General features: G+C 41.0%; 3 protein-coding genes across 5 annotated transcripts; 1 reads left to right on the top strand and 2 right to left on the bottom strand.

Annotated features, from left to right (window-relative positions):
- Nucleotides 1-579: 579 nt before the first annotated feature.
- Nucleotides 580-4,397, top strand: ube2c (ubiquitin-conjugating enzyme E2C). Of its 3 annotated transcripts, none has more exons than XM_014168153.2 (7): nucleotides 580-682; nucleotides 1,233-1,341; nucleotides 2,120-2,147; nucleotides 2,266-2,352; nucleotides 3,614-3,818; nucleotides 3,987-4,046; nucleotides 4,203-4,397. In XM_014168153.2, exons 2-7 carry the CDS (start codon nucleotides 1,241-1,243, stop codon nucleotides 4,238-4,240), a joined length of 519 nt encoding a protein of 172 aa, XP_014023628.1. In that variant the 5' UTR covers nucleotides 580-682; nucleotides 1,233-1,240; the 3' UTR covers nucleotides 4,241-4,397.
- Nucleotides 4,398-4,457: 60 nt separating this feature from the next.
- On the bottom strand, nucleotides 4,458-6,405 carry zgc:109913 (regulator of G-protein signaling 9-binding protein). Its single transcript, XM_014168171.2, has 2 exons — nucleotides 6,201-6,405; nucleotides 4,458-5,912 (listed from the first exon to the last, which is right to left on the bottom strand). Exons 1-2 carry the CDS (start codon nucleotides 6,400-6,402, stop codon nucleotides 5,377-5,379), a joined length of 738 nt encoding a protein of 245 aa, XP_014023646.2. The 5' UTR covers nucleotides 6,403-6,405; the 3' UTR covers nucleotides 4,458-5,376.
- Nucleotides 6,406-8,529: 2,124 nt separating this feature from the next.
- Nucleotides 8,530-23,379, bottom strand: LOC106583675 (E3 ubiquitin-protein ligase RNF182). The gene is made up of 2 exons (XM_014168161.2): nucleotides 22,836-23,379; nucleotides 8,530-10,905 (listed from the first exon to the last, which is right to left on the bottom strand). The coding sequence occupies exon 2, from the start codon at nucleotides 9,992-9,994 to the stop codon at nucleotides 9,185-9,187; it is 810 nt and encodes a 269-aa protein (XP_014023636.1). The 5' UTR covers nucleotides 9,995-10,905; nucleotides 22,836-23,379; the 3' UTR covers nucleotides 8,530-9,184.
- Nucleotides 23,380-25,008: the final 1,629 nt, after the last annotated feature.

The following is a 25,008-nucleotide window of genomic DNA, read 5'->3' as shown; positions in this document are numbered from 1 at the left end:
TTTTAACGTACAGGCTCTATCGTCACCTCACCTCTTCCATAATAGTGTAGGTAAATATATATTGTGACATGTTTACATTTTAAAATTGACTACAAAAATGTGCTTGTTGGTCTCAATTTAAGGTTCGGGGTAGGCACACGGCTAGCGGTATTAGTATCGTTAGGTTTTAAGAATATACATTGTAGAAATTGGCGCGGTTTAGCCATAATTATGACTGGCCGACCTACAATTGCTCATGCCGCGTTTAAGTGCTAATTGGAACTATAAAACTAAAAAAAAAAGTTCTACTTGCTTACTGGTTGTAGTTACACACGTGCCGCTTTCAACGAATCAGCAAGTCGGACATTTCCGAATTTCCTAGTTCCGACTAGCATGTGAAAGCGACTTCAATCACAAGAGTTTGTGTTTAGACTCAATGCGACCGTACAACCATAGGCAAACCTCTCTTCCGAATGATCTTTCACCCAATGACATCGAAGTGTTTTGTAAGTGCGTTCTTCCAAATGGTTGCTACAGCGTTGCTTTGTTTTAAACCTGAAGTTGCGATTGGTCATATTCGTAAACGGGGTGGTGACACCGATTTGATAAAGGACGTTTAAACGGGTGGGCGGGTAGCTATACAGTTTGAAAAACTCAGTAGCAGAAGAATAGAGTCGGTGGACAGAACCGACACACCAGGCAAGTATGGTGACATTTTATTATTCATTCAGAAGTATGTGATAGGCAGTGTTGGTTAGTCGAAAAAAACTTTAGCTTGGCAAAAAAGTCATTCCGCTTGCTAGTTAGCACTGCAGCAAAAATAACGCTAAAGAGACGACACTCGGGTAACTGCGTCGTTAACTAAGCTAACGTTAGCTTGCTATGCGCTAACATGATTAGCAAATATACACATATGTGTTATTGGCTTGTCGTGTGAATTCGACAGTTATGTCTAGGTCATAGGATCTCTGGGCTAGCCAATGCAAACCTAACTACTGTTAACTAGCCAAGGCAACTTAAAATCCAATGTTTGCTAGGTAACTACTCTAACTGTAGTTAGCTAGCAAACATTAACTAACTGTAACTGTTTAGGTAACGTCATGACAACACCCTTGTGGTTAGTGGCTTGCTAGCACGAAGCAAAATGCCAGATACGACGTGCATTTGAGTATTCCAAGTAACATATATTTTTTTTGGTACCTTCTACTTTGCTAACTACTTACCGTCCTCTCGAATTCTGTTACTCCAATAAGTTACAAGTATGGCCTCTCAAAATATGGACCCTGCAGCTTCCTCATCCACAGCCGCTCTGAAAGGCAATGAGACCGGTGGGAGTGCCGCAAAGGGCTCAGTCACTAAAAGGTTTGTGACATTTGTTACCGTCATCTACATGTACATTTTAGTCATTTAGCAGACGATCTTACCCAGAGCGACTTAGTTAGTCCATTCATCTTAAGATGGCTAGGTGGGACAACCATCTGTCCAAGTAATTTGTTCCTCAAAGTAGCGATCAGCAAAGTCAGGGCTGGTGGGGAGGGGGTTAAGTGCAACTGTTTGTTCACGAAAGGCTTTTTTGTGGATGTGTAATTATTTAGGATACCCTTTCTGGGCAGGGACTCTGTTTTCCTAGCTTCAAGGGGAAGCTGGTTACACCATCGGGGTGCCAGGACATGCTCTTCCAATGGGCTAAACGAGCGCTGTCCTCCGCTAGTGGTTGTGGGGCAGAGGTGGCAGAACGGAGTACATTTGTCGTTTAACAGAAGCTCTTATCCAGAGCGACAGAGGAACAATTATGGTTAAGTGCCTTCCTCAATGCCATGTCGACATATTTATTTCACCTAGTTGTCTCAGGAATTAAACAGCAACTTTTGGTTACTGGCCCAACACACTTAAATGCTAGGCTACCTTGAATACTCTAGATTTATTCCCTGCTTACTTTTATACTAAGGCTGGGTCTTAACAAATGGTCCTAGAGAAATGGCCATTTAGCTGTTAAGTGAACCAAACAGTATTGTTCTGTAATAGCCTGCATGCTAGCTGATTTTAAGATGGGTGATTAGTACTACTTACATTGGGATATGGGCCAGTCATTGCACAAAATTTGGGTACATTTTAAAGGTCGTTTTTTTTTACTCCCTAGACTTCAACAAGAGCTGATGACACTAATGGTAAGTGTTCCCTGTGTAGGGCTATGTCCTAATCACAATTGGAGATGTCAATTGATCTATTGTGGAAAATAGCTGCTACTTTTAGATCTGAAGGTTATTTCTTGCACATGTCATATAGATGTCTGGACATAAGGGGATCTCGGCTTTCCCAGAGTCTGACAACCTTTTTAAGTGGATCGGAACGATAGACGGCGCTCAGGGAACAGTAAGTAAAGGTTTCTTTCTACTTCACCATAAAAAGTGCATCCTTGGCAGGGGCTCAGATTGTAAGTCCAGTAATGTAGATGGTGTGTAACCCTGCCAGATGAACATGGGTAAAGGTGTCGGCATGCTTCGGCTAGGTGTACAGACCACGTGTGCTTGCGTACTCCCTTAAAAGACCTTTGCTTGAAAAACAATACAAGTTTGTCGAACTTGAGACGCGTAGCCACTTCCTCAAAATATAATTAATGTAAGATGACTCCATAAATCTGTCATTACTTTAAAAAAAATTGCACAGGAGATCTTGGTCACAAAATGTTACATCAAACTAGGGGTGTGTTCGTAAATTCAATCTGAAGTGCCGGAGTGGATGCTCTGGCTGAGGAGTAGTGTTGATCTGAGCGTTCTGACCTCAATGGCAGTCAAGCACCCAAGCTAACTGGCTAACGTTGGCTAGCTTGCTAGCTACTTCCAGACACAAATGATAGTGCTTCACTGACCATTTTACTTGCCCTAGCAGAGCTGATTATCCAGAGCGTTGGTGACTGTGCTGCTGGCAACAATTTAATTACGCTTTGTTGCTGACGTTTACTGACAGTTTCTCTGCGCTCTGGCACACTCGGACGAGACTGCTCTAAATTTGGAGTAGATAGCCAGAGTGAATTTATGAAAGGACCCTAAGCTGTTTGGTGCAGGGCCTCCCAAGCGGCGCAGCGGTTTAAGGCAGTGCTAGAGGTGTCACTCCCGGCCACGACCCGGAGACCCATGATGCAGCGTGCAATTGGCCCAGTTTCATCAGGGTTATGGGAGGGTTTGGCCGGCTGGGATGTCCTTGTCCCATCGAGCTCTAGCGACTTCTTGTGGTGGCTGGGCACATGCATGCTGACTTCGGTCGCCAGCTGTACGGTGTTTCCTCCGCCACATTTGTGCATCTGGCTTCCAGTTTAAGCCAGCAGTGTGTCAAGAAGCAGTGGAATTAATTTTTTTGTCTCGTGTTGAAAGACCACAAACACTTAACCTACTTTTGACCAATCACCGACGAAGGGGCTTGGACTTTGGCTTGCCTCTGAACAGAAATTTGTGTGCATGAACAGCCAAGCTCTTGCCGGTGACCAAAAGGTCGTCAGAATATATGCATGAACTGTTTCGGATAGAAGTTATACGGACGCATCTCTTCCATCAACATTCAAATGCTCGCCTTGATTAGCTTTTGTACAGTTAAAAAAAAGTATATTAAAGAATGTCAGCCTTCTTCCATCTCTTAGGTTTACGAAGGCCTGAGGTACAAGCTGTCGATGGAATTCCCTAGTGGCTACCCTTATAAAGCCCCACGCGTGAAGTTCATCACATCGTGTTTCCACCCCAATGTTGACGATCAGGGCTTTATCTGTCTGGATATCTTGAAAGACAAATGGTCAGCCCTGTACGACGTGCGTTCCATCCTGCTGTCCATCCAGAGTTTATTAGGAGGTGAGGTGTCTTTTTATTAGGTGTCTGTCACCCAACCATTTTCATAACTGGGTCTGATCAGATTTTATCAACACAGAGATCAAATCACTGTCGTTTATTTCATTTTTTTTAGGTTATGTGCCTCTGTCAAGTTTTTGCTAACCTTGTACCAAAATCTGTCTTGTCCAGAGCCCAACAATGAGAGTCCCTTGAACACTGCTGCTGCTGAGCTTTGGCATAACCAGGAAGGTTAGTAGATGGACAAATGTCTGTTGCAATAGCCCCCACACATTTTGACCAGGGCCCATAGGTAATTTGTGATGCACCCTGTAAATACTTGTCATGAATCAAACCGTTTTGTTAAACTTGTACGGTATTGAACAAAGGTGTTTGTCTTTCTTATAGCATTCAAAGCCCATTTGAACTCTACCTACAAGAACTGACCCGAGATCCTACAATCCTGCCATGCGGTTTATTTTTAAGTGTTTCTTTCTTTCTGATTATGTAAATACTGGGTATGTCTGTACAATATTTTTATGTTTGTATAAACTTTATGTGAATAAAGTTTAATCGTGGCTTTGTTGGTTATTTTCCAATCAACATTTGACTTTATTTAATTTGCATAATACATTTTCAATCAATACAATTTTCATTCTAACATGCTGACCACACGGGCTCTGTTACAAAATACATGTTCAATCATTTTACCCAAACTGCTCGCTCGTCTCTGTAGCCAGGTGCTAAAATAGAACTTGGTTCTATTTGTGTCACAAGTCCCTCATCTCGTCATTGGTTTTTAGGAGCATTTACCCACGTGGGTGATTGAAAGCTGAATTTAGGTCCACACTCAAGTCCAGTTGGTGGTGGTAATGCACCTTAAAGTTGGTTGCCAATCGCAGTATAAAGTCCACAGAAGGAGCGGTTACAAGAAACTAACTAGGTTTCCCCTTTTCTGTGTCGAGGACACATGATTTTGTGACTCAATGGGTCAAAATTCCAAGGGGGAAAAAGGACATGATGTATTTCAGATAAAACGCAATTGTTATATCCCAGGACCAATTAGCTAGCTAAATGTCCGTGACTGTTTTGACCGGTCACCAAATTAATAGTTTGTTTTGCTATTTCAACCTGCATGTGTGGCTGGATGCACCCACCTGGTGTAGTCAGCATATTACAAAATGAATCAATAACCTAGATATACAAGGTCTTTGACCATAAACATCTATCCTTTTACCAAGGAGATCTTTATAGTTGATCATACTTTAAAGCATTTGTTAGTTCTTTGACTGCATCTAAAGACACTTGTCTAACGTTCATAGTTTGCATTAGTAAATAGAAATGACTTGTGCATGTAAAAACCTAATTTATACCATTTGTACGCAACACAAGAACGCTACGCAAAATGGCGGTCCTGTGTACTGTCGTTCTAAAATTGCAGGACTGCACATTTTAGTTTTTACAAAGGAACGCCATTTTGCGTAGCTACTTGTAGTTATTGCACAGTGTATGTACAGTATGAAAGAGGCTTTATTCAAAGTTTTACTGACCATTAACCGTTTTCAAGAGTACACCCCAGTCTTCAGGTCGATAGACAAAACATACACCCCAACTTACAGTTTAGAGGTTGACAACACCCAGACATCTGGTCATCTTCGGACACCACCATCATCTCTTCCAGAGTCTCATCCTGATCGTGTGCAGCATCCTGAGACTGAGCGCCTTCCACCCAGGCCTCTTGGGTAGCCTCCACTGCCCAGAAAGGAATGCTGACTTTCTGGAGCATCTCCTTGACCAGGGCGTCAATCTGGGTGATGTGCGTCTTTAGGTCAGGGTTTTGCGCCACCTCCACTGCTAGCCACGGGGTTTGGACTGAAGCTGCTCGGGCAGACACCCCAGTGACACCATCTGAAGCTCCTGTGTTCACCAGGGCCCGGCGGTCATTCCTCTGTTTCAAAGGGAAGCGGTCTATTAAGTCACTGGCTTTGTGCAGGTCCTGTTGGAGGTTCTCTAACCCAGTGAGGAAAAGAACCCACATTCGCTCCACCTGTAATCGATCCTCTTGTCCAGGTTCAGTCACCCTCTCTGTCAATAGAGGGACCAGACGTCTGTGCAACCCTGGATTAAGAGACGACACACAATTATTCACAGTGGAATTTGCGTATGATTTACACTACAAAGTACTTGCACTTGTGATTTTGAAAAGACAGTACTGTCAACAATTTTTTTTTTTTTTAGACACCAATTGGCTGAGAGAATGTTTCACTTAAAGATTTGACCTGAATTTGAGTGGAAGGGGTCAGATCACAGTCACCTTTTGTTTGTGGAACCCCATTAAATGATAGAATAAGAAGGGGTCAGACATGAACCTCACATTAACATTCAACAGCATTATAGTGGCCTTACCTGTGCAGATTCTATGAGCCAGTGCTCTGGTCTCGTCCATCTCCTCTCTCAGAAAGCTGCCGTCTGAGTTACTTCCGATAGAGATGGCCATCTGTTGGAAACAGGCAGTCACCTTGCACAGGGCTTCCAGGGCACGCTCACACTCTGTGACCTGCCGTTTCCTGGCCTGGATCTCATCCACTGATCTCCGCCACCGATTCATCTGAACCTTGGAAGATAACTAAATTACCGATTTCAATTTTGGACAGCCTAGGTACCTTTTTTTTAGGTAACTGATTACGTTTAGAAAGTAACCAACCCAGCCCTGCCACTGACCTTAATGTGGCACTCCAGTCTCCTTTTCACCTCATTTAACTGATTTACCTAACAAAAGGCACATCTCAATAGGTCGTCCAGGTATGTCATGACATAGCAGAAGTTGTGTGGGTGGGGGTGGCTTTTGTTCTTTATTGCTCCTCAAGCAAGGGGGGAGGCTGTCGACATCACCGATTACCATCAGACCAAGTCCTTGAATTCCATACTCCTTGATGTTTGTGGTTGTGTCAGAAAAAAAAAAAAAAACTATTTTGCTCAAAACATATTTTTGACCCTTTAGTGTGTGTGCTTTACTGTATTTGTATTTGGGATATTGCTTTTCAACAGTAAAAGTACAAAAATCACTGGTGGACATCTTTAAGCCCATCAAGCAATAGCCCTTGTGCTGGAATTAATACATTTCTTCACACAGTCTAACTAAACCAGGTAAATGGACTGGTATTATAAAACCAATATAGACCTGAGTATTGATAATGTAATCTCTGATGATTGGCATATGATTTTCAAAGTAAAAATATAAAGTTGTATTTGCTTTATATTGTCTCCCTTTTTTATATTCCAATAAACATTTATACTTTGCATAACTATCAGTACTCCAAATCTATATTGTGCCACTAACTCCACCAAATATTACAATGACCACATATGAAACACAAAATAAAGGAATTAGGAATCAAGAGTTATTAGCTACTTCTCATCTTATTCATCACCAAACAATCAAACTAGATTAAGAACCCACCTCCGTTTTGAAGTCTCCTCAGGGTCTCATGCTTTCTTATAGCCTACGGCCAAGTTGACAACCTTCAACACGACTGAAAACAACTGAGCAACTTCAGGGTGAGCCCTCAGTATTGGGCTCCTCCTCCACACCCCCATGCTTACTGTTTCCTTGCTGGCACTGGCAGGAACTGGTCTTCAGGGAGACTCTATTCAATTAGGCCAACCCTAGCAGCTGAGGCCAATGGAACCATCTGTGCCCTTGCTCTTCTTCCATAAATAAAATGGGTTTATGTCAACACATTTTGACAAATCATATTCCCTAATCATATCTAAAGTTGTGTTTTTGGATGCTTATTATTGTTGAGGTGGCAGGTAGCCTAGCAGTTAGAGAGGCCAGCCAGCAACTGGAGGGTTGCTAGTTTGGGCTCCCAAGTGGCACAGCGGTCTAAGGTACTGCATCTCAGTGCTTGAGGCGTCACTACAGACACCAAATCCAGGCTGTATCACAACCGGCCGTGATTGGGCGTCCCATAGGGCGGCGCACAATTGGCCCAGCGTCGTCCGGGTTTTGCCGGTGTAGGCTGTCATTGTAAATAATAATTTGTTCTTAACTGACTTGCCTAGTTAAATAAAGGTAAAAAAATGGTGGACATGATCTAATAGACTGGGAGTGTTACCATTAGACACAGGTTCTGCACAAAGTGTGTGGTTCTAACATGTTCATATAGTGGTTGATTAATGCTATTTCTAAGGTCTAGTGCTAGGTAAGGTATCTTATAATTAGCAGCATTTGATTGTGCCAGCCAGATATTCCTTTGAGTTGCTCTCCTGTAATAGCTAACAAGAAGCTTTTAGGAGCTGAGGTCCTTCGATGCCATGGGGGTGCTCCCATGTGCCAGGTCTCCGGAGCAACAACACTAAAATTAGCTTGAGTTAGCAAAACGTCAGCACTTTAGCAGAATGGGTCTGTGGGGCTGGAACCGACTGATTCACACGTCACAAAATGGTACACTTTTCACTGCGGGTAATTCTTCAGCATAAACGACTACTGTGGATAATACATTGATTTCTCCAGTCCCTTGTGGGTAGTGTTCATGAAGCTTCTTATGTAGCTGTGTGTCGTGTTCCTATATGATAACTTGCATGTTTTGCGTTTTTACATAACTTATTCCATCTTCATTTTTAAGTATAAGGAATGTGATTGTATCCTATTAATAGTCCAAATTGGAATCAGTTGCCCAGGAAATGTGGGTTATGGGGGAAATTAAAAAAAGAATGGCAAAGATCACAAAAGTGTCTTGAGTCTTTTATTGAAATATCTAGTAACAGTTTAGGCGGTTTGTCCGTTCCCAATGCAATGACACAAACAGGTTTTACAACGTTAAGTTACTGTAGGGGCACAAACAGACATGCCTTTAAAAGGCAACTAGGAACATGGCGTATACATGGTGACTATGCTGAGTGTCTGAATACATCCTTAAAACTATGGGTTTTCATAGTCCGTTGCCCATAGGTCGAGCAGATGGGTATTCTACCACAGTACGGTTAACACTAAGAGGATCATATTCGTTTTGAACAATACAGTTTGGTGATCATCACAGTAATAACTGAAGCCCATTCCGGTGAGCTGCATGAACACAAACGGCAGCAATCTGATGCAGGTTGAGCTGTGTAATTAGAAAACCATTCATCAGGCCGTGGGCCTTTCACAATTTGTCTTGAATAGTCAAGCCATACATCCAAATCCAAGTGGTCACTCGGAAGTTTTAGTGCTGGTATTATCTGAAGAAGGTAAAAGGAAGGGGTGGGGGTGTATTTTACAAAAGGACAGGGGGTATAGATTTGCATTGGTGATTTGGCTTTGTCTTTTACAGGTCTTGCTATGTCACATCCACTGATAGAAATACATTGGTATTAGGATGGGGGAGGGGAGTAAAGCGGAGACGTGGCTATGTGGCTATGGACTGCATGATCTCATGGCACAGGCATTGACAGAAGCCGTAGAAGACACACAGAACCAGGGTGGAGGGGACCAGGCTGACCAGAATAATTCCCAGGGTGAGCTGCTGGATCATCAGAAGATAGATGCCCAGCGGCAGCGATGAGAAGTAGACTAGACACAGGACGCCGATAAGGAAGCTGGGGAAGGTGCGAGAGGTCCATGCGCCGCACTTCTGCGCGGGCAGGTGGCAGGGCAGCGAGGCCAGGCTGGCGGGCCGGTACAGGCGCACCATATTGAGCATGCTCATGGAGTCTGATGACTGTGACTCGCCCGGCACCTCCATGATGGTGATGACCAGGCAGTCGGAGGAGCTGTGTGACTGCTCACTGGTTGTGACGCAGCCGCCCCCAGAACCACCACAGCCACCCTCTACACCGCCGCTCCCGCTCAGGCTGCCCGGAGTGAGCAGCACCTCCCCACTCGGGGTGATGGAACCGCCACTCTTCCTGGCGCGGTCCTGGTAGGTGAGGATGGCCAGGATGTTGCTGTCGTCCTGCAGCAGCCAGATGTCATCGTCGGACACGTGCGTCTCGTGGCGGCAGAAGGGGCAGCTGACGATGCTGGGGGACGAGTTCTCCACGATCTTCTTCAGGCATTTGGCGCAGACGCGGTGGAGGCAGCCCAACACCTTGGGCTTGCGGGTGCGTGTGTCATAACGGTTGTAGCAAATCTTACACTCCAGCTCCTCCACGGTGTAGACCAGAGGCTGGAAGCTCTGGTCCGTCTCCAAGGTCAACTTCTCCAACTTCTGGCTCATTGTAAGAGAGAGAGAGAAGGGAGGGATGCCCAGCTAGCCAGAAATGTAGGCACTAATGCAGCAGTGCTATGTTCCAGAGACACCCTGCACTGAGACACCTTGCACTTTCAACAACAGCTGCGGTCTCTCCGGTAAAGTTTTGTCCCAAGATTTGTACGATTTTTGTAAAAGATTTGTATGAAGATACAGTGAATGTTATTAATTGGTATTGTCCGCGTTGACGCTCACAAGAAGTGGAATCCAAATGATGATTTAAGACACTGATATGATGGCTCATACTTTTGTACACCTTTTCACAGTAAAAATACATTCACGTACTGTATTACTTTGTAAATATTCACACCTATGTTGCACAGGTAACGATCATGCTCTGATATATGTTCATGGTTGATCCTGAACACCCTGAATAATAGAGTTCGTATTCACAGTTGAGCATGCATGCTGAGTATGGCTTTACTTTCACAACAATGTATGGTGCTAAATTAGCATTTGAGGGCATAGGACTGAGGTTAGACAGCTTTACATCTTCAACAATGCTGTATGACTGGTCGCTACCCAAACGTAGTGCATGCCCAACTCGGATCAGAGATGTTCATCTCCAGATGAGTTTCCAATGACAAAAACATTTGAACAATTTAATGAGAGAACATTCCGGTTTTGAAAGTGCCTGTTATGTGTAAAATGCGTAAACAGAAAAAATACACAAGTGTATAGAAGGCGGGAACCATGTTTACATGTGCCAATGCCACTATTGCTTCGATCGGAATATCCAAAATATGGAGGGATGAATTGGATTATATCCGTCAGGAAATCTTGGGGGAGTTGGTGTCAGATGATCCAGCTAGAGAGGGGCAGTGGTATTCCCAGTATAGGTATTCCCAGGACCTTGGTACAGCAACATGGTCCCTCCTCTGTGGAAAGAACACAAGGGAATATATGTCAGGGAACATTGGAAATCCCAAATATATGTAAAACCCGCACACTAGTGGCCTTTTGATTGTCTTGCGGGCTAAGCCGCTGCATATACAGTATAACGTTGCTGCATGGGTTTGAATCCAGCCTACTGCTATTTCAGTTTGGGACTGCCCCACTCCTTAAAAAAATACACATTAGTTACGACAGATGACCAACCTTGACCGAATTCTATTTTTCATTTCAGAGTGCATGAACGAACAAGGTGTCAGGTTGTTGTCAAAATGTTGGTAATGTCAACACCAGTTTACCAATACTTAATTCGATGAATATGAGTCTAAGCATTTCTTCAATATCAGCCTATTGTCTTTATCCAAGAATTGTATCCACACACTCTTTCATCACTATCACACAGCCTCATCCCAGAGCTACATCTTTCATCACTATCATATAGTCTACACCCCAGAGCTACATCCTTCATCACTATCATATAGTCTACACCCCAGAGCTACATCCTTCATCACTATCATATAGTCTACACCCCAGAGCTACATCCTTCATCACTATCATATAGTCTACACCCCAGAGCTACATCCTTCATCACTATCATATAGTCTACACCCCAGAGCTACATCCTTCATCACTATCATACAGCCTCCATCCCAGAGCTACAACTTTCATCACTATCATATAGCCTACATCCCAGAGCTACATCCTTCATCACTATCATATAGTCTACACCCCAGAGCTACATCCTTCATCACTATCATATAGTCTACACCCCAGAGCTACATCCTTCATCACTATCATACAGCCTCCACCCCAGAGCTACAACCTTCATCACTATCATATAGTCTACACCCCAGAGCTACATCCTTCATCACTATCATATAGTCTACACCCCAGAGCTACATCCTTCATCACTATCATATAGTCTACACCCCAGAGCTACATCCTTCATCACTATCACACAGCCTCCATCCCAGAGCTACATCCTTCATCACTATCACATAGTCTACACCCCAGAGCTACATCCTTCATCACTATCATATAGTCTACACCCCAGAGCTACATCCTTCATCACTATCATATAGTCTACACCCCAGAGCTACATCCTTCATCACTATCATATAGTCTACACCCCAGAGCTACATCCTTCATCACTATCATACAGCCTCCATCCCAGAGCTACATCCTTCATCACTATCATATAGTCTACACCCCAGAGCTACATCCTTCATCACTATCATACAGCCTCCATGCCAGAGCTACATCCTTCATCACTATCACACAGCCTCCATCCCAGAGCTACATCCTTCATCACTATCATATAGTCTACACCCCAGAGCTACATCCTTCATCACTATCATACAGCCTCCATCCCAGAGCTACATCCTTCATCACTATCATATAGTCTACACCCCAGAGCTACATCCTTCATCGGAAGACAGCGTTCATCTCATGCTTTATGGTCATCCAATGTCATTCCAGTTGCAACCTTAAATGGGCTTATCATGATTCATCATCCATAATAGGTACTGTGGTGATCCTCAATGTCCCCAGTAATAGATCCTATTTCAGTACATGACACACTAACATCACGCTCAGATGTGTGCGACTCTTGGCGGTAGTAAGAAAGCCATCTCCATCTGTTCCCATTCAACTAAGCCTAGATTTAAGTTTTTATTACTTCTAAACAAAATAACATTTTGGGGTTCTCATACGCTTGCAATGATATTTTGATTCTTGCTTGAACAGTCGTTAAGATTATATTTGGTTGTCATCTTTGCAAAATAACTATTTTGGAGGCAGCACTTAGCTAGAATGCTAACGCTCATTGATATAGCAAAAAGCTAACCAAAGAGTCTTTTTACTGGTTGAAAGGTTTTTTAAGTATTATGCAGTTGATTTGCGATGATGACAAACATTATATTAAGCAAGGACATTCATACGAGAATGAAAAATCCAGTTATAATCCAAAAGTAATGTGAAACGCACTCATAAACAAGATGTAAATAGAGTTTTTTTTTTGCTGGTGTTCTATAAGAGATCCCCCTTGTTCTGTCACCAACTTGCGCGCATCGCCCTCATGCGCCAATGTTTGTAAACGCAGAAAGGGGTCTATAGCCCCCTTTAACTTGCCTTTCTCCTCCCTCCCCTCTGTTAATTTACCTCGTCACCGTTCATCACCTCCTTTCTGTCACGGACATCAATCCACCCTCCACACACACACTCTCTTTAATACAATCCACAGTACTGAGAAGTTGTGCATCACAAGGGTTGGGTATGTAAAGGGATGGATGGAAGCCCTACGATATGTGGCACTGGAAACCACTATTATGTTATGGGACCCTCCTTACATACAGTTGAAGTCGGAAGTTTACATACACTTAGGTTGGAGTCATTAAAACTCGTTTTTCATCCACTCCACCCACACATTTCTTGTTAATATACTATTGTTTTGGCAAGTCGGTTAGGACATCTACTTTGTGCATGACACAAGTAATTTTTCCAACAAATGTTTACAGACAGATTATTTCACTTATAATTCACTGTATCACAATTCCAGTGGGTCAGAAGTTTACATACACTAAGTTGACTGTGCCTTTAAACAGCTTGGAAAATTCCAGAAAATGATGTCATGGCTTTAGAAGCTTCTGATAGGCTAATTGACATAATTTGAGTCAACTGGAGGTGTACCTGTGGATGTATTTCAAGGCCTACCTTCAAACTCAGTGCCTTTTTGCTTGACATCATGGGAAAATCAAAAGAAATCAGCCAAGACTTCAGAAAAACAATTGTAGAACTCCACAAGTCTGGTTCATCCTTGGGAGCAATTTCCAAAGGCCTGAAGGTACCACATTCATCTGTACAAACAATAGTACGCAAGTATAAACACCGTGGGACCACGCAGCCGTCATACCGCTCAGGAAGGAGACGCTTTCTGTCTCCTAGAGATGAATGTACTTTGGTGCGAAAAGTGCAAATAAATCCCAGAACAACAGCAAAGGACCTTGTGAAGATGCTGGAGGAAACAGGTACAAAAGTATCTATATCCACAGTAAAACGAGTCCTATATCGACATAACCTGAAAGGCCGCTCAACAAGGAAGAAACCACTGCTCCAAAACTGCCATAAAAAAGCCAGACTACGGTTTGCAACTACACATGGGGACAAAGATCGTACTTTTTGGAGAAATGTCCTCTGGTTTGATGAAAAAAAATAGAACTGTTTGGCCATAATGACCATCGTTATGTTTGGAGGAAAAGGGGGATGCTTGCAAGCCGAAGAACACCATCCCAACAGTGAAGCACGGGGGTGGCAGCATCATGTTGTGGGGGTGCTTTGCTGCAGGAGGGACTGGTGCATTTCACAAAATAGATGGCATCATGAGACAGGACAATTATGTGGATATATTGAAGCAACATCTCAAGACATCAGTCAGGATGTTAAAGCTTGGTCGCAAATGGGTCTTCCAAATGGACAATGACCCCAAGCATACTTCCAAAGTTGTGGCAAAATGGCTTAAGGACAACAAAGTCAAGGTGTTGGAATGGCCATCACAAAGCCCTGACCTCAATCCTATAGAAAATCTGTGGGCAGAACTGAAAAAGCATGTGCAAGCAAGGAGGCCTACAAACCTGACTCAGTTACACCAGCTCTGTCTGGAGGAATGGGACAAAATTCCCCCAACTTATTGTGGGAAGCTTGTGGAAGGCTACCCGAAACGTTTGACCCAAGTTAAGCAATTTAAAGGCAATGCTACCAAATACTAATTGAGTGTATGTAAACTTCTGACCCACTGGGAATGTGATGAAAGAATTATTACTAGGATTAAATGTCAGGAATTGTGAAAAACTGAGTTTAAATGTATTTGGTTAAGGTTTATGTAAACTTCCTACTTCAACTGTATCTTATTTTTTTATCAGTCATTAAAATGCATGAAATAATTTCCCTTCCATCAAAATAATCGGCCAACAAGTTGTAGCACATATGTATGGTCTCGCTCTCCTCTCGCTCTCTCTCTCTCCCTTGCTCTCTCTCTCTGTGTTTACTGAGACGATGAGTCACACACCAGAATGTCAGTGGGAGAGAGTAGTTGAGAGTGAAGGAGCAGCACAGCACACTACAAGTGCACAGATCTGATTTCCCTCACTGCTTGTTCTGGCATTATGTAACACTTCTTTCCTTCCTTCCTTCCTTCCTTCCTTCCTTCCTTCCTTCCTTCCTTCCTTCATCTTTCCTCCTCCCTTTTTTCTCCTGCTCACAGGTTGTTAGAATCTGAACTGTGCCTATAAATATCCCACCTGTAGCGCTGGAGGGATACACAAGGTGTTTTATATAATGCCTCCTTTTTTCCCCTTCTAAGACAGCGGGGCGATAGGAAGGTTGGAGGGGAGCCCTCTCTTTATGCTGATGGAATAGAGAGACTGAAAAAGAGGAGAGCGAAGAGACAGATATAGCTTACAGATAATGATGATGACATTGGGTGGCAGGTTGTCTCTAAGGGATCTGGGGATGGGAAGAAGAACACAAGGTTGCATAAACAATAGGAAATGTTTATTTGAATAGATGTTTATGCTAGGGACAAGGAATAGATGTTTATTTGGATAGATGTTTATGCTAGGGACAAGGAATAGATGTTTATGCTAGGGACAAGGAATAGATGTTTATTTGAATAGATGTTTATGCTAGGGACAAGGAATAGATGTTTATGCTAGGGACAAGGCATAGATGTTTATGCTAGGGACAAGGAATAGATGTTTATTTAAATAGATGTTTATGCTAAGGACAAGGAGGCACTAGAAGCAGCACTGTTGTCCTCTTGGTCTGCAATAAAAAAAAATGCAATTACCGGCTACATATCCTGAAGGGACACTGAAAACGCCCGGACATATTTTATCACTTTGATGAAGCTGTATTTTATCACTCTGATGAAGCTGTATTTTATCACTCTGATGAAGCTGTATTTTATCACTCTGATGAAGCCGTATTTTATCACTCTGAAGAAGCTGTATTTTATCACTCTGAAGAAGCCGTATTTTATCACTCTGATGAAGCCGTATTTTATCACTCTGATGAAGCCGTATTTTATCACTTTGATGAAGCCTGATTTTATCACTCTGATGAAGCCGTATTTTATCACTTTGATGAAGCCTGATTTTATCACTCTGATGAAGCTGTATTTTATCACTTTGATGAAGCCGTATTTTATCACTCTGATGAAGCTGTATTTTATCACTTTGATGAAGCTGTATTTTATCACTCTGAAGAAGCCGTATTTTATCACTTTGATGAAGCCGTATTTTATCACTCTGATGAAGCTGTATTTTATCACTTTGATGAAGCCTGATTTTATCACTCTGATGAAGCCGTATTTTATCACTCTGATGAAGCCGTATTTTATCACTCTGATGAAGCCGTATTTTATCACTCTGATGAAGCTGTATTTTATCACTCTGAAGAAGCCGTATTTTATCACTTTGATGAAGCTGTATTTTATCACTCTGATGAAGCTGTATTTTATCACTTTGAAGAAGCTTCCTTGATTTTATCACTCTGAAGAAGCTGTACTTTTATCACTCTGATGAAGCCGTATTTTATCACTTTGATGAAGCCGTATTTTATCACTCTGATGAAGCTGTATTTTATCACTTTGATGAAGCCTGATTTTATCACTCTGATGAAGCCGTATTTTATCACTCTGATGAAGCTGTATTTTATCACTTTGATGAAGCCGTATTTTATCACTCTGATGAAGCTGTATTTTATCACTTTGATGAAGCTGTATTTTATCACTCAGAAGAAGCTGTATTTTATCACTCTGATGAAGCTGTATTTTATCACTCTGATGAAGCCGTATTTTATCACTCTGATGAAGCCGTATTTTATCACTTTGATGAAGCCGTATTTTATCACTCTGATGAAGCTGTATTTTATCACTTTGATGAAGCCTGATTTTATCACTCTGATGAAGCCTGATTTTATCACTCTGATGAAGCTGTATTTTATCACTCTGATGAAGCCGTATTTTATCACTCTGATGAAGCCGTATTTTATCACTTTGATGAAGCCGTATTTTATCACTCTGATGAAGCTGTATTTTATCACTTTGATGAAGCCTGATTTTATCACTCTGATGAAGCTGTATTTTATCACTCTGATGAAGCCGTATTTTATCACTCTGATGAAGCTGTATTTTATCACTTTGATGAAGCCTGTATTTTATCACTCTGATGAAGCTGTATTTTATCACTTTGATGAAGCCTGATTTTATCACTCTGATGAAGCCTGATTTTATCACTCTGATGAAGCTGTATTTTATCACTTTGATGAAGCCGTATTTTATCACTCTGATGAAGCTGTATTTTATCACTTTGATGAAGCCTGATTTTATCACTCTGATGAAGCTGTATTTTATCACTCTGATGAAGCCGTATTTTGTCACTTTGATGAAGCCTGATTTTATCACTCTGATGAAGCCGTATTTTATCACTCTGAAGAAGCCGTATTTTATCACTTAGATGAAGCTGTATTTTATCACTTTGATGAAGCCGTATTTTATCACTCTAATGAAGCGAGTGTGTGTCTTTGGTTAGTTAATGAGCATAAAATGAAGTTGCCCTCATTTCAAAAAAGCTTGTGTGCATGAGCTAAATATAGCTTGGTCCCTATGAAGCTAATATTTGGAAATAACTTGGGGGAACTAGGGTAACAAAAATGCATTTAGCACTAAGATTATAGGTATATGCACTAAGACTAAGCTATATGGTTGTTGTTTTTTTAAACCGAGCAAACCAAGCGACAAACGGCAACGCTGTAGGAACTGTGCCTCTCATGTTACCACACAGAGACTGATACTGCTGTTTGAGGAACACAGAGAAAATAGACTACTGGTGTTGTATGCATGAGCATTCATATCCTCAGGATTCCCATTGACCTGAGCCCAGTAGAAAATGGAGCTCTTCTCATGGCTTTTAACAACTTCCATTTGGTGTCAGTTTGATCATTTGCAAAGGCATTAACACGCTTGCAGACACCTCTGGTCACAGACGTCACCTCAACGTCTATTCCACGTCATTTCACTGAACAACGTTGATTCAACCAGTGTGTGCCCAGTGGGAATACATAGTATGTTTCCTTGTCTAATTGGCTGACAATACATCCAGGGTGGGTTCTAGACAGGTGGAGGAGGCATCACTGCTCACCAGAGGTAGAATTATGAGGAAGACAATAGCTAACTGTGTCATTTCATTCCTCTCAATAACAAAACATAAAATGTCCTACTCCCATTTTTTATGAACTAAAATAAAAGATCCAAGAAATGTTCCATACGCACAAAAATATTATTTCTCTCAAATGTTCTCCTTTGTCAAGATAATCCATTCACCTGACAGGTGTGGCATATAAAGAAGCTGATTAAACAGCATGATCATTACACAGGTGCACCTTGTGCTGGGGACAATAAAAGACCACTCTAAAATGTCCAGTTTTGTCACACAACACAATGCCACAGATGTCTAAAGTTGAGGAAGTGTGCGATCGGCATGCTGACTGCAGGAATGTCCACCAGAGCTGTTGCCAGAAAATGTAATGTTAATTTCTCTACCATAAGCTGCCTCTAACATCCTTTTAGAGAATTTGGCAGTATGTCCAACCGGCTTCATAGTTTAAGGCCTAATTTATTTATATAAATTGACTGATTTCCTTATATGAACTGTAACTCAGCAAAATCTTTGAAATTGTTGTGTTTATATTTTGGTTCAGTATATATATCGCCTAACATTTCCTTAAAAGGGACATCTGCAGTTGCTACATAAATGTTTGGACTTAAATAAATTAAAGATATATACCCATTGATTCTTGAAGAATATAACTTATAAATGCCTCATGAGCTTAGTTTAACTGTCACACCCCATCATAACCCAAAACATAAGCTTGTTTTACTCCAATGTGTGTAAACATTGTAAATGTAAACAAACACTGTAGCCTCATAACATGGTTAAAAATATAATTGTGATATCATGAATTGTCAGTCCTTCCATCCATAGCTCAGTCTATTAATTTGAGAGTGGTTACATTTCTCCAGGCCCATCCCTCAAATGACAGTTTGTTATTGTTTCAACTGCGGACTGGCCTTTTAATTGAATGTCAACTTGACCAGCAGTATTGCTTTTATTGCTAGTCTATTCTTGCCTTTTATAGTGGACAAAGAAACTGCAAATAATTATCTAGAACATTTCACACTTGTATGCCTACATATGAGCTCCCATGAGGCGCAGCGGTCTAAGGCACTGCATCTCAGTGCTAGAGGCATCACTACAGACACCCTGGTTCGATTCCAGGCTGTATCACAACCGGACGTGATTTGGAGCCCCATAGGGCAGAGCACAATTGGCCCAGCGTCATCCGGTTTAGGCAGTCATTGTAAATAAGAATTTGTTCTGAACTGACTTGCCTAGTTAAATAAAGGTGAAATAAAAATATATATATATAAAAAAATATATATATATATATGTGTGTGTGTGTGTGTGTGTGTGTGTATGTGTATATATATATATATATATATATATATATGTATGTATGTATGTATGTATGTATGTATGTATGTATGTATGTATGTATGTATGTATGTAGTGAGAAGATGTATATATGTGTGTGTGTGTGTTATATATATATATATATATATGTATGTGTGTGTGTGTGATATATATATATATATATATATATATATATATGTGTATATATATTTATATTATATATATATATATATATATATATATAATATATATGTTATCATTGTATTGTATATTACAATATCTGAATGTGGCAAGTAGTTATATATTTTTCCAACATATTATGACATGAGATATATTGCACACAAATATATTATCAATATCTTACACTGTATATTTTAGAAAATAAATGTAATGCTTGAAATTATTAAAATATATATATATATATATATATATATATATATATAAATTCAATAATTATTCAATATATTTTATTTCCAAAAGGGATTATGTAGCTTTGGGCATTGTTTCCTAGGAAATCTACATGGCATCAAGCCTTGCCTGTGGTGGCTGGTGTGGCCTGCTGGGTAAGAGGTAAGATACCTGTTATGAAGCCAGCATGATGTCAGATCAACAGGCAAACATCTGTGGCCCCTTTTCTATGGCAGGCACAAACACTGACACACATCACTGTGCCAATACCAAGGTTCCCTACACGCTACATCCACAAACAAATGCTATCATTTCTATAGTGAATTATTGCTTTTTTTATACAATATATTTTCATTCAGAAACAAAATTGTACTGATTTTTTAAATTTTTTAAACAGGTAACATTCAGATATTGTTTATGTTTACACATCCCCTATTTTCCCACTAGGCTATGCCTGGCTGTTCCACAATGTAGAAACGTAACTGAAAGGAATATAAAATAATATAATAGAAATGTTGTGTCCATTTGGTTATAATGGCCATTCATCTTTTGCCTATTTCCCAATTGCCTGGCTACCCAAACTCTTTGCTCCGGCCAAATGATACACCACACCCACGGACGTTAGTTTCTTCTCCGCAGTGAGTCTGGATGTGAGTACCTCCCCGACAATTTCTAGAACGCAAACACATTCTAACTGTTCTGATTGGTCCCAGAAACAGATGGGTCGGGCCAGAGCCAGAACACAAGTGGGTAAAGCTGTGTTTAGAAAATGTGTCATTGGCTTTGACATTCTGATTGATTAGAGACGATCAAATGGCTGATCACTTTGTTTTGAACAACACCTCTCATTTTGACGTCACCTATAACGACGACAGTCTCAGACTGAAGTATGTAGCGAGCATAGAGCAGGGGAAGAATTCAGTTTGAGTCGTCAGGCAAATTTCCCAACACTTCCAGACAAACACACAGGGTCAGTTGTGGTACAGCGCCCCTGAATGGAGAGCAATTTTAGGGTTAAGTGCCTTGCTCAAGGCACTTAGCCATTACTGGGGCTATCGCCGTTACAAGAAAGCACCAATCGCATTACAGGCCTTAAATCAACTATAAAACAAAGAAGGATAGTGTAAACAAACACAAACAAACAATCAGTTTTGACGTTATATGTGCTGCAGGGAACAATCCACATACCTGACAAGATGATATGAAGAACCAAAAGAAACTGCTGTACACTGAATAATTCACTTTGAACCTGAGATATATTCAAAATAGTAGCATTTTGGTACTGTATAATACGATGAAGCTAATTCACTTTGAACCTGAGATATATTCAAAATAGTAGCATTTTGGTACTGTATAATACGATGAAGCTAATTCACTTTGAACCTGAGATATATTCAAAATAGTAGCATTTTGGTACTGTATAATACGATGAAGCTAATTCACTTTGAACCTGAGATATATTCAAAATAGGAGCATTTTGGTACTGTATAATACGATGAAGCTAATTCACTTTGAACCTGAGATATATTCAAAATAGGAGCATTTTGGTACTGTATAATACGATGAAGCTAATTCACTTTGAATGTAAAAATATAGCTTAGCCCAACTACTTCATTCCTACTTTGGAAACTATACTGAAATATAAGCACACTTGGCAGTGAACAGTGAAAAAGAATCCATACTTTATGAGACAGACACTATTGTGTCTTCTTCTTTCTGGTTTTAGACACAGCAAAAAGTCAACTCTGTTCTGATTTGATGTGATCAGACAGGTTGATAAGAAATGCAACTGGGAATAGTGGTGGTCAACCATTCGTTTCCACTCATTGCATTCCCGGTCTGACTGACTGAAGTCACCAATTATTTTTAAAAGCTGTACAACTAGGTTTCTTTTCTTGTCTTACAGTGTTAAGAGTGGCAGCATTGCCCAATCTATATGTTCAGCAAATGCACAGTTGCTCTGTTGCTTTTAAAGTATAAGACATGCAGTAAAACAACATTGTTTTAGATGCATGTTGTTGCCAGGCATTTTGAGTCCTGTACTGACAGACCTGTATACATTTTGGAACATTAATCAAATCCCCTTTTTAAATAGTTATAGTATAAAAAGAGTATATATAATAAAACATCAATAATTCAGTGAATTCTTCTTCTCTGACTTTCATTTCATTTTTTTTCTTCTTTCATTTTTGGGGTAAAAATGGCCAAGTCAAATAATGACACTTTTTCTTTTTTGTTGTTGATTATACTAGTTCTTGGGGATTCATTTTTCAACCCTGTCTTAAGTAAAAAAAATTATTATAAATACCTGTTGACGTTTCTCAAAGTCAAGACATTGAGCTGTTTATATTTACCATGTTAACACTATTTTGGCACTAATGAAATAACTACTTTGTGAGTGAAAACACATATGTCCAATTGAAGGCTTGTGAGGATTTAAAACAATAGCTTATTCTAATAAAGTGGGGTTTTTTATCACTACGGGTGATATCAAAAATGCCTTTTAAAATGGACTCCAAATTTAGTTTTGGCAATTAAACTGACCAATATTATTCTAGCGTAGAACCTATTGTGATAGGCTAGATATTTATTTCAGCAAAAACATGTTTACAGCAGTTGTTGTTTCTATTAGCCTGTTGTGCTGCATTAATGTATGCATTATAATTCCCAACAAGAACAACAAATGCCAGCCCTGTTGCTTTGGAATAGTATTTAGAACCACCTCATTTGAATTCAACATCCCGAAGATGTAATACATTATGTAACCTATTCTCCTGTATACTAGCTTATAGACTAATAATATTGTACGAATATATATATATATTTTTATATGTTTCTGCCAAAACCATATAGGTGTGAGCCGTGTGACAATTGTGTAATGCATAGCCTCATTGCGATTGAATATAGCCCAGTCGCAACAAGCCTAATTTAGATTCAGACTAATCCAGCAATCACATTTCGCCGCAGTTAGGTGCACTCACCCTGGATCCGCAAGTGTAGGACAACCTGGCCCACCGTGTGACAAGGTCTTCCCGTCAAGGTCCAAGGTACCCGAGGCTTATCGCCATCACGTTTCTCCCTCCCTTGTTATCTAGTGTCGCGCGTTGTCGGTGAGTCACTGTCGATATTGAGGTACCATCTGCCCGTGTCCGACTGCTACATCCCCCTCAATGCGGTAGCGCGAGCTCCGTAGCATCAGGACCTGCACGGATTTCTCTTCAGTGGTTGCTGTGGCAACAACACCAAGCTCCAGCTGCATGCGACTGAAGCTGCGCGAGCCTCAGCGGTCAAGCTTTGCTGTGGCCTGTGATGGCTGGAGACAGCAGAACCTGTGGCAGAACTGTGTGGAACCATTTCATTTCAATGCCAATCACTGGAAGGTTGTATAAATGGAATTATTCATTTTCAAGAAATTCTACATAACCATTCCATGTTAAACAAATTACAAGTAAACACACACACACAAAATCAAACAAAAGCATGGGACATGGGCTAAGAAACTGAAAGAATAGCCTACAGACGGGAGTAATAATACAAATTGTGTGTCTTTGTCGCAAGCCTTTGCTGCAGCCAGAGCCGTTTCCAAGGAAACTACCACTTTATCGCTCAATGGAAAGGCGAGCCCCGAACAAAACACGCCTTTTTTTTTGTGGCAAATTAGAATTTACACAGCAGGTTAGGAGAATACATGTAGCATGTTAGGATAATATGGTTAAGGTTAGGAAAATGGTTAGCGTTAACGAAAATCAGAGGTGGGACACGTCACTATTATTCGAGTCACAAGCAAGTCTCAAATCACAAGTTCGAAGTCAGTCATAAGTAGATCCGCTCGAGTTTAGAGTAAAGTCCTGTAGACATATGCTCTCAATTGTTGCCCCATTTGTTCATATTCTTGATCACCAAACCATTTTTGGAGATGCATTTTCATTTATAGCAATACTCTCTCCCTACAATTTATTTGCGGTTTGGTAGTTTTCAAACCTTTTGACCCACAAGCCCCAAAAAGGAGTGGTTCAAAGCTTGGAACCGCCGCACATGCACATGCACTCGCGCACAATGGCTGCGCAAATGTAGCCTGTAATTACAGCCATAAACGGTGATGCATTTTCAAAACACAAGATACAGAAATAAACGGAGTTTTACACCTGCATTTTGAGCTGAAAGTCATTCATGATAGCAGTCAATGTCGTCTCGGGATATGTCACATTGTCACTTCTCTGGAATCCAGAGCAAGCAGGATCATAAGGCCAACCTGTATGCAGCGGGTGATGCAGAATCGGATGGAAAGCATCAGTGGCGATTTTAGTATGTAAATCTTGGTGGGGCAAACTCCCCAAAAATATTTTAGATGCATGCGAGGAAAGCCACTACAGAACACTAAACAATACATTAATTGCACTATAACGGTGACAAACGGTGCCCACAAAATGTTAGGGCCTACGTAAAGCTGTCCCAACAATAGAGCTTTCTTTTCAGCACCATGGAGTGAATCCTTACCACTGCTACACCTGACTATCAGCAGAGCCTTGTCTGGCAGCGAAACAGTTAATTCAGCCTCATTTACTGACTTAAAAAAAACAGCTGATATGGCTGACTTGCTTAAACCACTGTGGTTTTACCAATGTGCGAGTTAAGGTAGACGTAGTCAATATAACTATTTGTTCAGCACTTTTGAAATGTACAGCGACAGAATTCAGAACATGGGCCATTCCTACAGTATTCGCCCTAGTACACCAAGTCAGAACCATAGGATAAATAAAGGGGAGCATTTAAGCAGACAAAGCTCTTATGACATTCGATGATGACATTTCTCTAAAACAGGCTATAGGCTACATGTGCACCACCAAGTCAGAACAGTAGGCTAAGTTATGAGGGGGAAAGGGACCAAATGATTATGGTGAGGCACATGGGCTACTAAGAGCTTACTACACTACATACACTTAGTATTACCGACTTGGAATTCTGAGTTGGAAGACTGTTGAGTTGTTGAGTTGAGTTTATTTTATTTTTACAGGGACAGTGCACATTAATCAACGTTTCAGTAAAAGTGCCGGTTTTAGCCAGACGGCTAATTTTCAACCGCAGTCCCTGGGCAGGTTATTAAAAACAATTACAATATAGAAAATCATTGAGCAGTGAGCACACGCAGAGCAA

Source organism: Salmo salar, chromosome ssa22 (assembly GCF_905237065.1).
Source record: "Salmo salar chromosome ssa22, Ssal_v3.1, whole genome shotgun sequence".
NCBI classification, from domain to species: domain Eukaryota; kingdom Metazoa; phylum Chordata; class Actinopteri; order Salmoniformes; family Salmonidae; genus Salmo; species Salmo salar.
The sequence above is the reverse complement of the archived record's forward strand: the minus strand, read 5'-3'. Positions and strand labels throughout refer to the sequence as shown.